The following is a 15,741-nucleotide window of genomic DNA, read 5'->3' on the forward strand; positions in this document are numbered from 1 at the left end:
TACATGGCAAAGGAGACGTTGCACATGAAATTAAGGTTAAGGACCTTGAGATGGGGAAAGGATCTTGGATTATCCAGGCGGGAATCAATTTAATCACATGCGCCCGTAAGAGAGGAAGAAGAAAGCAGAAGAGTGGGTCAGAGAGATGTGAGGTGAGAAGGATGTGACCTGAGAAAGATGTGACCCACCATCCCTGGTTTTGAAGATGGAGGAAGGGAGCCACAAGTCAAGGAAAGCAAGAGCCTCTAGGAGCAGGAAAAGGCAAGGAAATGGATTCTCCTGCAGAACCTCTGGTAGGAACATAGCCCTGCCCACAGCCTTCATTTTAGCCCAATGAGACCCATGTCGGACTTCTTACGGACTTCAACTGTAAGATGATCAATGTATGGTGTCATTTGTTGCAGCAGCAATGGAAAACTAATACCTAGTTTTTGGTTGTTGTTTTTTTCTTTAAGATTTTTTTTGATGTGGACCATTTTTAAAGTCTTCATTGAATTTGTTACAATATTGCTTCTGTTTTATGTTTTGATTTTTGGCCACGAAGCATGTGGGATCTTAGCTCCCCGACCAGGGATCGAACCCACTCTCCCTGCACTAGAAGGCAGAGTATTAACCACTGGAACACCAGGGAAGTCCCATAATACCTTATTTTCAGGAAAACAAACTGAGCATACTCTGGAACCCAGCTACTATTTGTCAGCTGTGTCAACTTAAACCCATTATTAACTACCCTCAGTCTTGGTTTTCTTATCTGTAAAATGGGGCTAATAGTGCCTCTCTCATAAGATCGCTGAAAGGACTGAATGAGTTAATTCATGTAAAGCACGTATTTCTACTGTTAGAAGGTACTAAACACATCTTAACTACTGCTACTATTGACTTTAATCAGTAATAATTTAATTACCTTCTTTTTCAGTCACCCCCCAGAAAAATCAAGAGATTGACAGTCTTCCAAACAAGTCAAGGAAATGAGCTTTTCTAAAACGAAAGGTTTGTGCACATATCTACAAGCCGTCTCCATAATGGTCCCAAGCTCCACTCATCTATCACACAGTTCTTCCAGAGTCATCCCCACAGACTGCTGAAGTCAAAGTGTCACTATGAACTCCACTCAGTGATAAAGGCTATCTACAGGGCCTGACAGGAAAAGCGCGCAAAGAGGAAGAGCTGTCTTATTAAAAATAACAGATGTTGCAAAATTAGTTTCTACTGAAATTTGCCATCACTGGCATTTTCTTCAGCTTTTTTGGTATTTATATTTTTCATTTTCAAAATGCCTGACCCATCATCTCTTCATGAACAATTAAAATTTTTATTTCACTTGGCCATTGACTCAGCAACATTTATGTAAATTGATATAACCAGGCTAAGCAATAATTCACATTATAAAAACACAAAGATCTAACAATTGGTAATTTCCACAAAAGGTAGAGGTAAACTACAGATCAAAAGTATTAATGCATTTTCTATTTCATAATTCCACACTCTCTAACAGCTCAAAGCAGTGTCAAAATTCAGAGAATAGCAATATTACAACAGAAAGGGGGAGAAAACAAAACCTGTTAATTCCAGGAAGAAGCTTGAGCACAAACCTCTGTAAAGTGTCATAATAAAAATAAGTGCTTGGGTTTTAGGGAAAAAAATCAGTAACTAAGACTAATAGAAAAATTTATTATAAAGCAATTCCTATACATTTCCTACGGTAAAAATAATACTCTTCAAGATTCCAGGCCTAAATAACCCTAAATTTTAATTAAATTATATTTTATAAAGTAATTAAATATGCCCCAGCAACAATATACTGTTAGGCTCTCAAAAGAATCACTTTCAGTTAGTTGCACAAAACACATTGACTGAATCCAAATTATTTTTCTACCTCTTCATCATTTCAAGGTCTATAGGACTACAGAACTGGTAGGAACTAAGTTTTCTCTGAAAAGCCAATGATAATCAATATTACTATTTTCTTTAAAAGGCATTGAGAACTTTAGCCGTCACACAAAGGCAACTGTGGGACAGCCCACAAAAAAACATCCAGTCACCTTCTCCCTAGCCCAAAGCTGCGACAAACAGGGCAGGTGTTTGCAGACCCCAGAAGGTCTGAATCCAGCTGAGCTGAACCTTCTGATGGGGCAGGTCTGAGCCACTCCAGAAGAATTCCCTTAAATCTTTGCATCCATATTCAAAGTACACCTTCCCTCCCCCAACTTTAAATATAGGCAAAAATGGCTCTCCTCTGTCTTATTCAACACAGTATTAGGTTGCGTAGGAATAAACAATAATCGTTTGTGGATATGTCCCCAAAGCGCACTGTGTGTGTCCGCGCATGCACACACACACATGCAGGCACATGTAGACGTGGAGAGGCCACTGGAAGATATAAGAAATCAAGATATAGGGCAGGGGTCACACACTCAAAAGCTCTCAGACCAGGAAGGTACTACGTGCTGCAGCTGGGTAAAAGCTAACAGGATCAACAGAAGTTACAGCAAAACATCAAAACAAAAAGCATATGCTCCGTCAAAAAGCATTCAGGGGATTTCCCTGGTGGCACAGTGGTTGAAGGTCCGCCTGCCGATGCAGGGGACGTGGGTTCGTGCCCCGGTCCGGGAGGATCCCACAGGCCGCGGAGCAGCTGGGCCCGTGAGCCATGGCCGCTGAGCCTGTGCGTCCGGAGCCTGTGCTCCGCAATGGGAGAGACCACAACAGTGAGAGGCCCGCGTACCGCAAAAAAAATAAAAATAAAAAAAGCATTCAAATTCAACTTCAGAAAAACAAGCAGTGCTGGTCAAACAAAACACAGCTGGAGTCAGCAGACAGGCCAGCTTCAGCTGACAGTTTTTAAAACTGATAATGCAATAGGCCCAACCAATCATCTTCTGTCTTCTTCCCTCTGAGGGCAGCAAAGGGCTGATCACAGGCTCCAAGGCGGTAACCTCAGGCCCTCCCAACCCTGGCCGCGAAGGCTTCCCCAGGCCTGGGCCCAGGAACCGCAGCCCAGCAAAAAGAAGTTGAGTGGCTGAAGAATTAAATACTTACCACTTGAGCTTCCGGGAGTAGAATACTGAGAGGTATCGAGGAATTTTCGAGGAGTAGGAACGTTTGTAACATCAAGCAGAGGAACAGGAGAAGCATCTTTCACGAGGGAGCTGAAGGGGGAAAGTAGCAGTAGTTACTTAGCGCTTTCTCCAAAATCAACTTAAGTCCAAAAACATGCCCATCCTTTATTGCTTTCCTTTTGTCATGAACCCTCTTTATACTCTGACTTCAAATATCTCAAGTCTACTTCAAGTAAAGTGTTGGTCACAGACAGGGGAATAAAAATGTATTTGAAGGATTCCAAATATCAATATTTACATTTTAACTTTTTATTACAATACTAGGTTAAAAAAATAGTTTAAGTATATTCTGATCATCTGATGACCACCTTATAACCAAATTCTGCCACACGCTTCATTACCCCCTTTGTTTCTATATTAAAATTATTTTATCAGCAAAGAAAGATCAAATAACACCTTACCATGATAACTGAATGAAAGTTAAGCCTAGATTAACTTGTGTCTTTCAAGCTGGACCTTTCTTTTTTTTTTTTTTTTTTTTTTTGACATATACTGGGAGTTCACTGCACTTAGTTTCCTTTAAAAAAAAGATTCATAAATTTCATCGAGAATCAGGTTTATAAAAGATGATTTAAGGAATCACAAACAGGTTAATTCAGTATTTGATTACCCATTTCACCTTTTCCAAAAAGGCCTAGCAACTCATCTTAATAATTAACTTTGGAGTCTCCAAAATAAACACATTAGCTTTAAATGACACAAAGACTATAAAAAACCAATTTTCAAGATAATTCCCATTTACAGGCATCTGTTAAGTCCAAGAATGTAGGCAGTGCCAAGGCAAGTAACACCTGTGCCCTACCCTGAAGAAACTGAATCATCTAATCACACTGCATCTCTAACAGAAAGGCTTCTCGAACTCATGTTCCAAGGATAGACAGGTCAAAGCCATAGTTCTCACCTCCTTCCAGTCCCAATAACATCACCAGTAAGAATGGCTACCACGGAAGTGATTCTCAAAGTGGGCTGTAAAGGGAGGGCAGACAGAGGGGAGCAGGAACAAGACTACACCTTCAAGAAACCTTCCCCCAAATGGGAGAAAAAAACGTGTGGAAGTTTGAACATTGACCCCCTAAGTGATATATCCCCATCTCCCTCCCACCACTCCTTTGAAACTTCCACATGCAAGGTACATGTATATTTCTAAGCTAATTAAAAAAAAAAAAAAAACATGTTTCAGAAAACTTTGAAAAACAAACTTTAGGTTAAAAGGCAAAATTATCTTTCAAGGTGTTATTTTTATCTAGTGTTAATGTTTACAGCCACTGTCCTAGGCCCGGAGGTTAACTATGGCAGTCATTAGCTTCTCCCTTTTCACTTACTACAGGGAAGGGGGAAGCATTACTCAAACAAGTCTCAGCCTCTGTTATGTGCTTGGCACTTCACTCAGTGCTGAGCATCCAAGTATGAGTAAGATATGAGCTATACCCAACTTCATGCATTTCCAAGTGATGGAATCATTTGCAGACTAACGCGAAACCTCAAGTGAGGAATGAGACATAAAAGTAACAGCAATAGCATTTCCCAGGATCTGAACTGACACAGTTCCAGTGACTCTATTCCTCCAATATAAAGCTGTAAGTTCCTATTTGCCTACACTATCTTAAGAAAACCCAAAAGAGCCTTCAAATCCACTGACTGGCTACAATAGTCTAATCATAAAATCAATTTGATCATATTTACCCGTTCATCTCTTCTATACTGACTACTGTTGTATTCTCATTTTTCTCCTCAGCCACCTCTCCTTCTTCTACCTGCATTTTACTCACAGGTGGAAAACTAGCTCTACACATCTCCCCAGCCTCTGGATACACATGCCCAAAGAGACAAAGGATAACCACCGATGTTTACAGTGCTGTTACTGAATAATTAGGAAGAAGTTAATTTTAATTTTACATGATAGAAAAAAGATTTGATAAATTTAATAAATATATCCATAACAGAAGTGGAGGAGTTATTTTTAAAGCATTAATAAATGAAGGTATCCATTAGCAGGAAATTCAGGTACATAGCTGGAGTACTGCCCACCAAGGCTGTAAATGAGGCAGCAGTTAGTACAGACGTGTGTGCACAGTGCTATGTATATCTGTAAGTATAATACACACTTCTATAAATATAGATGTGCACATGATTCACTTTAGATTAAAACCTACAATCATTTTCTCAGTTTCAACCTAAACATGTATTTCAGTTAAATATAGGGTGATAAATGGCCTGCCATTTTAACTCTGAAAAAACATAACCTGCTGACTTTATTATCAGAGCCAGAAGGGCCCTCAAACTCCATCAATAAACTCTTAGAAAGTCAATTTACTGTAAAACTATTTGCATAGACTCTTTTCTCTTTCTAAAATTTTCCCTTGGGCCTCAATTTTCTCCTTTGTGAACACTAACCCAAAGGCAAGTAACTCTGGAAATGACTTCTGGTTTTTCTCTTGTTCTTTTATGGAAGGACTTAGTCTCAAGAGTTCAAGAAACAGGGGGCACACCCACTCATGTAGTTACCTCAGACGTGAAACTCAACAGAAAGGTACCTGCTACTATAGAATATCACATATCTTAGTTTCCATTTCAGAAGAGAGAAAAGTTGAAATAAAGAAATACATACATCAGAAATAAAGTTGAGAAGTATTAATTAATACCTTCAAAGGGTTTTGAATCTCTCAGAGGAAGTATTTTTGAGAAAAATAAAATAAAATCAAAACTAGATTGTTCTTAAAAGGAAAGAAATAACAAATTTGGAGAAAATGTGGAAAAAAGGGAACCCTCATACACTGTTAGTGGGAATGTAAATTGGTGCACCACTACAGAAAGAAGTACGGAGATTCCTGGAAAAATTAAAACTAGAATTACCATATGACCCAGCTACTCCACTTCTGAGTATTTATCCGAAGAATACAAAAACACTAATTCGAAAAGATACATGCATCCTATGTTCATAGCAGCACTATTTACAGTGGTCAAGATACGGAAACAACCTCAGTGCCCATCAACAGATAAATAGATAAAGAAGATGTGATACACACACACACACACACACACACACACACACACACACACACACACACACTGGAATACTACTCAGCCATAAAAAATATGAAGTCTTCCTCATTTGCAACAGTATGGATGGACATTGAGGGCATTAGGATAAGTGAAATAAATAAAACAAAAAAAGACAACTCTAGGATTTCACTCATGTATGGAATATAAAAACCAAACACAAACAAAATAAATGAGTAAACCAGAACAAAACAAATAACACTAATACAGAGAACAGAGTAGTGGTTACCAGGGGGAAGAGGAATGGGAGGAGGGCGGAAGAGATAAAGTGGGTCAACTGAAGGGTGATGGATAATAATTTTTTGGTGGTGAGCACGCTGTAGGCTGTAGTGTATACAGAAGTCAAAAGATAATGTTGCACACGTGAAACTTATATTGAATACAATGTATAAACCAATGTTACCACAAAAAAAAATTAGATTGTTCTTTGAGTTTCTAATTAGTACGAATCCTCTGAACAGCTTTATTTCAAAGAAATACTGATAGAAATTATTTTTCTTCTTAAAGATCTATGATTACAAATTTTTATTTTAAATCCTTTCAGAATCATTCACAGCCGAGTTGAAAAAGACAGGTGATGCACATAAAATCCTTCCCAGTATAAGACAGGTCCCCAAAATCAGTAATTGTATCTTGTAATTGAGTGGTTTGCTATTTAATAACCACATGGTGGCAGACAGGAAAACTATAAAGCAAATTTAACCATACCAAAAACAACCCCCCACCACCATAACTCCTAGGACTTTCTGACCATTCAACACTCATCCAACTAGTAAGGATCTACTTCAAAATGTGTCTGATTTCAGTATTTCAGGCCATGAAGTTTTTTTTTTTTAAGAAGGGTTAGAAGTGCTAACAGCTTATTAAATATTTGCATTTTAATTATAACTTATTTCTATTCCTTCACTTAATAATAAACATGTCCAACTCTGCCCAAAATTCACAGCAGCAGGTCATTTGGTTGACTTTAGTCAAACTGAAACTTAACAGAGGTGAGTTGAACTTTAAGTTGTAAATCTAATAACTAATATATTCACCCTATAACCCCAAAAGCTGGCACAGGACCTGTCAAAGAGCAAGTGCTCATAGTTTGTCAAATCAAACTCAGCTGAGAAGTGTCTGTCAAATATAATATGCCCTTCGTAAGAAAATGTAACAGAATAATGAATCAGGAATGTCTGGCACAGTAATTCTCTATAGTTCTAAGATCTGCCTGAACGTACAGAAAGAATAATGATTCAGAGGGTAGAAAAGTCAAAAACAGTCATGGTCTCAAATGATAAACCAAGAGGGAAGACATGCAATACAAGATAAGGTGAAGCTAAAACCTAAGCAAAGCAGGAAGGCGAGGGGAAGCACTGAAAGATAACAAAAAGAAAACAGACATACATAAAAAGAAAAAATTAGTTAGGGAGCAAGAAATACAATGGGGTGATCAAGTATTAAACCAGGATGCATGCAACAAGTAAAAGGATTAACCTTTTTTAAAATAATTTTTTATTGATTTTATCTGCTTATAAAGGTATTAAATGTTCTTTTTTGAAAATATAAAGAAAATGAAAATAATCTAATATAATTATAGTATAATGTCTTTCAAAACATTTAACAGAAAGGAGTCTGTCCATCCCTACACACACACACACGCACACACACACACACGCCCCTACTCATGCATACACACAAAAATGTACACATGATTTTCAACATTCTTTGGATCACCCTGTATAGAATATTAAACCCTAGGTTTTCCTTTTAACAGTAAACATGTTGCCATTTCATTAAAAGTTATCTTCAGAAGTATTATCAGGGCTTCCCTGGTGGCACAGTGGTTGGGAGTCTGCCTGCTAATGCAGGAGACGCGGGTTCGGGCCCTGGTCTGGGAGGATCCCACATGCTGCGGAGCAACTAGGCCCATGAGCCACAATTACTGAGCCTGCACGTCTGGAGCCTGTGCTCCGCAACAAGAGAGGCCACGACAGTGAGGCCCGCACACCACGATGAGGAGTGGCCCCCCACTTGCCACAACTAGAGAAAGCCCTCGCACAGAAACGAAGACGCAACACAGCCAAAAATAAATAATTTTTTTTAAAATGTATTATCAATAGTATTATTATTAAAGTAATAATACATGCTCCGGTGAATACATTCCCAGTGCAGCAGGTATGAAATAAGTCCTTCTTTTCTACTCCCTGCCACCCCATTTCCATTTCCCATAGGTAATTACTTTTATCATTGTTTTTCAGCATTATCCTTCTAAGAAATCATTTACACACACACAAATTTTTACATCTATATATAAAGGATATATATTTAAGTATATATTCTTTCAATTCTTACACAAATAGATTCATAACATACATGCTGTTTTTCACCTGGCGTTTTTGAACCCAAGAATACACCTTGGAAATCTTTTCCTATCAGCACTAAGAAATCTTTCTCATTCGTTTTAATGTCTAGTATTACACAGCATGGATACACCATAATTCATTTAACCATAGTCCTCTTGAATATTGGGCTTGTGTATTTTTGTTGTTCTGCCCAAAATGTTCCAGTCAACATCCTGTTACATGTATTTTTATGAAATGGTACTATTTTTGTAGGATGTGGACCTAGAAAGCCTCCCACATACATATTCTCCTATTTTTTCCTAATGCTAATAAAGTTGCATCATGTGATTTTTTTAAACCAAGTTAGAATTTTTTGTACATAATAACAGGTAGGCAGCTAAATTTCTTTTCTTCACACAGCTGATTGTATCAACACAAATTACTAAATAGCCTTCATTCACTTCACTGAACTGAACTACTGTTTTAAAATATTGAAGTTTCATATATCCTGGGGTCTGTTTCTAAATTCTATTTCCTTCCAACAATCTGATTTTGTGTTTGCATGTCTGTACTGTTTTGATTAAAGTAGCTTTATAATATACTTTAATATTAGATAAGGAAATGCCTTATAATCTCCCTTCTCAATTTTTTTTTAAACAATCCTTACACATTTATTCTTCCATGTGAACTACAGATTTGACAGTTCCAAAAATCTCAACTGAGATTTAACTGGGACTTAACATCTTTATGAGCTAAGAACATGGAAAGTCTCCCCATTTATTCGGGTTTTGTTTCACAGCCTCCAAAAACCATTTTTATTTTTTCCATACAGGCATGTATCCTTCTTTTATCAATTCTACTAGTTTCCCACTTCTACTTCAAAAATATCTGTTCTACTTTATATGTATTAAGTGCCTTCACGTGACTTCTTTTGTTTTCTCCTTCAGTAGAAATCTGTGTTTCTGTGTTTGTTTTTGGATACCAACAATTGGAACAGTCTTTGTATTTGGAGACACTCTCCATGGTCTGGGTCAAAGCAAAAAGGGAAGAGGGCCTGGCCCTTCTTCCTACTATACAAGTTGACATGTCTCAAGCTCAAAGAATTGGATGCTTCCAGCCAAGACTTTGAATCTTGAAGAAATAAAGGCAAGATGCAGCAACATTTAGAGATCATTCACTTGAGTTAAAAATCCAGCAATTGTAGGCATAATGCAGCAACCCAACCAGACCCTTCCTATGGCTTATCTATGATGTACGCTCAGCTGCTGCAACTCCCTTGGTCCCTCCAGGGTTTTAGAGCCTGATTATATAGACTTCCTTTCCTTAGATTCTGTGACCTACTTGATAACTTTCCACTAAATTTCTTTCCTTGTTTTATTACCAGGACTGATTTCTGCTATTTGCTATCAAGAATGCTGGCTAAAACATCATCCTTTGTAATAAAAATTATGTTTTATTTGATTCTGTCTTCTCTAGTGACTTTTCAATATAAAAATCTTTAAATATACATATCTAGGTTAATAAACACAAAATTAAATGAATTAAACATTTTCTCTAACTATTAATATCCAAAACTTCTGACATCTTAAGAATTCAGCACTCCTTTGCATCTCCTGCTTATCCAAATTTCCCAGTCTCTACTAACTTAATATGGTGATATAAATCCTGTTTACTATTTTTTTAACATCTTTATTGGAGTATAATTGCTTTACAATGGTGTGTTAGTTTCTGCTTTATAACAAAGTGAATCAGCTATTCATATACATATATCCCAATATCTCCTCCCTCTTGCATCTCCCTCCCACACTCCCTATCCCACCCCTCTAGGTGGTCACAAAGCACTGAGCTGATCTCCCTGTGCTATGCAGTTGCTTCCCACTAGGTATCTAATCCTGTTTACTATTATAGAGTATTCGTCAACCACATAGACCTTCTTTTTCAAAAATAGTTTTCAGCTTATATTTTTGATCTTACAAAAATATTTTTCAGTTATTTATACGCAAATTTACATATTTAATGCTGTGCAGTCAGTCCTGGCAGCAGTTTCAAACCACCTACAACTTTATTGTTCTCAAGTTGCTGATTTTGGTTTACATCTTATAGTTCATTTTTGAGTATTTTTCTCAGAAAAAGAACACTAGCTTTTCATTTTGTGTTAATTTATATCTGTTTTGTCTCTGTGTTGCCTATGTCCACTTGGCTGGGTATAGAAATCTTTGGTCCCAATTCTTTCCCATTCAACGCTTTGTAGACTTTGCTCTGCTGTCTTCTTGCATTTCATGTTCAGCAAATCCCAGTGAACCTGATTTTTACTCCTTTCTGTTTATCAGGACTAAGTTTAACTATATAAAACAGAAGACCCAAATAGCCGTGGCCTGAGTAAAACAAAAGGACTTCCTTTTTCCCGTATAAAAGATACAAACCCATTCAGAGCCATAATGGAGGGCCCATGTCATTAAAAAGTTTACGATTTGGCTTTCATCCTCAAGGTCACTAGTGTCCAAGACGACGGCATCAATCCATGCCCTCGACAGAAAGTAAAGGAAGGCAAGTGAAGAGTAAAAGAGTGACCATACCAGTTTAGATGGTACCTGTAAATAATTTTCCTGTGAGTCCTGATTCAACAGCTTGCAAGCAGAAGTCTCACGAATCACCTTTAGCTACACAGGAGGATGGAAAATGTAGCCTTTTAGCTGGACATATGGCCACCACGAACAAAACAAGAGTTGTCATTAAAAATGAAGGAGAGAGACTTCCCTGGTGGTCCAGTGGTAAAGAATCCGCCTTCCAATGCAGGGGACACAGGTTCCATCCCTGGCTGGGGAACTAAGATCCCACATGCCACGGGGCAACTAAGCCCGCGCGCCACAACTACTGAGCTCACGCACCTCAACAAGAGAGCCCATGTGCCGCAAACTAGAGACAGAAAACCCACATGCCACAACTAGTGAGAAAGCCTGCGTGCCACAACAAAGAACCCACACTGCAAGGAAAGATCCCACTTGCCTCAACAAAGATCATGCTTGCCACAACTAAGACCCGACACAGAAAAAGAAAAAGAGAAAGAAAGAAAGGAATTAAATAAATCTAAAAAAAAAAAAAGGAGAGAATGGATATCGGTGGGCAAATAACTATATCTGTCAGGGCAGGTAACATAATTTTTCTCCTTGGTGCTTACAGTATTTGTTTTTGAAATTCATAAAAAACTTCATGATCATATCTAAGAGTAAGTTTTTCACTAAGTTTACCTTGAATCCTTTTGATTTGCAGACCAAGGTCTTTTTTTCTGTTTAAGTTTCTTTCTTTACACTATAATTATTGCTACTATTTCTGTCTGTATTAGTCTGCTAGGGCTGCCATGACAAAGTACCACAGACTGGGTAGCTTAAACAACAGAAATTTGTTTTCTCACAGTTCTGGAGGCTCAAGCTGTTGGCAGAGTTGGTTTCTCCTGAGGCCTCTCTCCTACGTTTGTAGACGGCTGTCTTATCACTGTGTCTTCACATGGTCTTCCCTCTTCGGAAGTGTGTGTCCAAATTTCCTCTTCTTATATGGACACCAGTCATATTGAATTAGGGCCATGCTAATGACCTCATTTTAACTTATTTACCTATTGAAAGACCCTATCTCCAAATTTAGTCACAGTTAGGTACTGGGAGTTAGGACCTCAATACATGAATTTTAAGGGGACACAATTCAACCTATAACACTATCATTTTAGTGTCATTCTGTAGAATGCCTAAAATCATTTGATTGATCACTATTCTCCACATTTCACATTATCTTTCTTTTATCATCTTGCGTTTTTCTTCTTCACGATAAGAAAAGTTTTCCCTCATATCACTGATTTAATTCTTCTAATGTTTTAAGAAAGACTTAATTTCCCTATTATCATTTTGGTTTTTCCTTACATTTTGTTCCTGTTGTAGCCAGTTCTTTTTGCATTTCTCCCAATCCCATTCATATAGCTCCCCATTATCATTTCATAGAAACTATATGCTTGCTACATACAACCACAGAATCGCAGTCATGTTCAACAATAAGCACATATTTTTGTGACTGGCTGATTCAGGCTAGGCAGCTCAGCTGAACATGGCTCGATTTCACATGTCTCTCCTCCTCCTCCTGGGACCAGCGCCATCATGGCAATGGCAGAGGCATGACGGGGCATGCTCCCTGGCACAAGCAAATTTCAAGCTCCTCATGTTACATGCTAACAATCAGCAACAGCAAGAGCCCAAAAATCAAAGAGAAGGAAATACACTCCTCCCACTCAACTGGAGGGGAAAGGCTGATAATTTTTAGCAAAATTCTAAACCTACTACATCATCTTGCATCTTTTGAGAAACTTGAGCTTAAGTCTCCTAAACTTCTGCTATTTTGCTTTATAAATCTTTTTCTTCAAATAAATGCTCTTCTTTGAGACCTCAACTTAATGCTTTTTCCCTAATGCTTATTCTACAGCATAAGGGAAAATAAGTATTTTTCCCTTGGGCTTATAAGGGAGTGGGGTTATTCTGTTTGTTTTTAATCCTTGCACGGGTAGAAATCTATTTAGATCTACTATTTACCACCAGACACTCTGGAAGCTATTTCCTTAGCACAGCTCCCATCTACCACTTTACTCTCCAACAAGATTGTATTCAGATGCAGTGCTGAAGTTAAGTCTAAGGTACATAACCCTTAGCTCAATTTGTGTGCCTAAGTTTTTCTAGTGCCCATCTGCAGAGAAGAGATGCAAACTTCTTTCTCTGACTAGACTGAAGCATCACACACAAAGTTGGAAATTCTGGTTTGAACAGAATAGGATTTTATAGACTTCACTCCCAGCATGCACTGCTTCCAGTGCTCCTCTCATCTATAGCCTGATGAAAAAGTATCAACAGCATATAGTGCTCAACTGCCCTCTGAAGAATCTTATGGCTATTTTAAAGGAATGTTGGAAGGACATATGATGTGCACAGCTATCTGATACATGTTAATAACGCCAACGTTCTACTGTCTTACCATCTGGTCTTATTCCCTACCAGGTCTCTCCTAACCTAATAAATGTCCTGAGTCCACCCAGGCCCTTCAACACAGGACTGTGCTACAATGAGCCCAGGCATAAAAAAAAAAAAAAAAAAAAAATGCTCTCTCTAAACCTTCCCTAAACTACTCCAGAAAGAGGACTGTCCAAAGCTGAACACAGCCCTAAGTAACAAAGAGTCTTCTAACTTCATATTCATACACCTATATTTCTCAATTAGGCGGACTTCACTATACAATTTAAGGATTTATTTTCTCTTCCTTCTGAGATATGCCAGAGGTCTCTCTGATCCACTTACAGACCCACAGTAAATGTTTCTTATGTATCTTTACATAAAAGGACCACAAGAAATGTGCAGTGAGGGAATGAACAAACTTTGAATGTCAGCCTCCAGAATGTGGAGTATTTGGTATCATAAAACTATCTTACATTTTCAGAGACAGTATGTTAAAAAGAGAAGTAAAATAAACTATAACAATATTGTGGGAAACAAATAGTATTCCTTAAAATTCTACATGGCCACAAGACACTGTGGCAAAGAGCCTCTTTAACCAACCTCATCCTGCCTTTTTCCTTGTTCTGCTGCACAACTCGGCTAGTGGATTTGATGTACAGGTGCCGATGCAGCTCGTCTATGAGAACTAAGTGGAGGTTCATCTTCTTGCTGTGAAGCTCCAGCCTAAGGTCACTCAGTCCTTCCACCTGGAGCAGGGGACCCTCCAAAGACTCGACTGCAGACACCTGAAAACGGCAAAAAAAAAAAAAAAAAAAAAAAAAAGATTAAGACAATGAAATAATCTAGTAATATTATAAATAAGAAAGGCTATCTTTTAAAAGATACTGTCGGGACTTCCCCAGTGGTCCAGTGGTTAAGAATCCGCCTGCCAATGCAGGGGACACGAGTTTGATCCCTGGTCCTGGAAGATCCCACATGCCGCGGAGCAACTAAGCCCATGCGCCACAACTACCGAGCCTGGGCTCTAGAGCCCGCAAGCCACAACTACTGAGCTCACGCACCACAGCTACTGAACCCCATGCGCCCTAGAGCCCATGCTCTGCAACAAGAGAAGCCACCGCAATGAGAAGCCCGCGCACCGTAACGAAGAGTAGCTCCAGCTCGCCGCAACTAGAGAGAGCCCGCACACAGCAGCGAAGACCCAACGCAGCCAAAAATAAATAAATAAATAAATTTTTAAAAAATAAAAATAAAAGATACTGTCAAAAGAGTTTGAGAACTTTATCAGCATACTTCAGACTTTCAGTGTAATGCGGATAGGCCTAGTTCTACTCTTGAAGGGTTTAACACTGGAGACAGATAATGCTGAAGAAAACAATCATGGTAAACATGAAGGCATCTAAAGCACCTCAGCAAAGCTGTACATACTATTTATTCCCACACACATTGCCTATCCATGGACACAAGTAAAACGACCTCCTACTGAAATAATTATGATGTTTATATCCTCACAAGATGTCCACATACTAATGATTTAGATCAACTTTTAGTCAAACTTAGTCTCTTATGACTAAGACTCAATAAAAGCACACTTTATAATTTTCTTAATAATTCTCATGGCCATCATGAATCAGAGCTTGGTAAGCCTAAGTCTACAAGTGTATTTACAGTCATCTCTAGCTCTTTCTCATATTCACATACACACAGAGGAAAATGCATTTTTACATGAATGTTACAAGCAGACAACAGCAGTCATCACCTCTCCTTGGACTGACTCAGTCTGATAGAAGAAACGGGATTTGAAAGGTGAACAGAAGATAAACTATGAGAAGGGAGAGTCTCTTGGCATAAAGTGCAATTTGGGAGATTTTAAGACACAAAGGATTGAATGAATAAAAATGGTGTAGGAATACCTACAACAAATGGACAAGACGAGGGATTCAGGGAATTTGGAATAATTCACTTTGAAACCAAAGTGAGAATTGCAAAGGGGAAAAAAAGACAGTATGTATTATATAATCCCATTTAAACATGTACATAAAATTTTATTTATGTCTTTCTATGTATAAAGACCTTACATATTTTTCTTAAAGAAAAAAAAAAGTGAAGAGGTACTATTCCTTGGGAGAAAAAAAGAAGAGAGAAACACAAAGACTAATAATAATAATGATAGTAGCAGTAGTAGTAGTAATAATAACAATAGTAATGGAGAAGAGTTGACTACAAGCTGAACTCAGGGAAAAGAGCCCT

The 15,741-nt window shown here is 38.2% G+C and overlaps 1 protein-coding gene across 3 annotated transcripts in view; it reads right to left on the reverse strand.

Moving 5' to 3' along the window:
- EXOC4 (exocyst complex component 4) overlaps positions 1 to 15,741 on the reverse strand; it is an 807,055-nt gene that overhangs the window by 737,782 nt on the left and 53,532 nt on the right. For all 3 annotated transcript variants that reach the window (XM_030853847.2, XM_060305296.1, XM_070046302.1), the window contains 2 exons: positions 14,092 to 14,276; positions 3,040 to 3,149 (listed from right to left, as the gene is read on the reverse strand). In XM_030853847.2, coding sequence (XP_030709707.1) covers positions 3,040 to 3,149; positions 14,092 to 14,276 — 295 coding nt within the window. The remainder of the gene's footprint in view (positions 1 to 3,039; positions 3,150 to 14,091; positions 14,277 to 15,741) is intronic.

The sequence above is a fragment of the Globicephala melas genome, chromosome 9, assembly GCF_963455315.2.
Source record: "Globicephala melas chromosome 9, mGloMel1.2, whole genome shotgun sequence".
In the NCBI taxonomy this organism is placed as follows: domain Eukaryota; kingdom Metazoa; phylum Chordata; class Mammalia; order Artiodactyla; family Delphinidae; genus Globicephala; species Globicephala melas.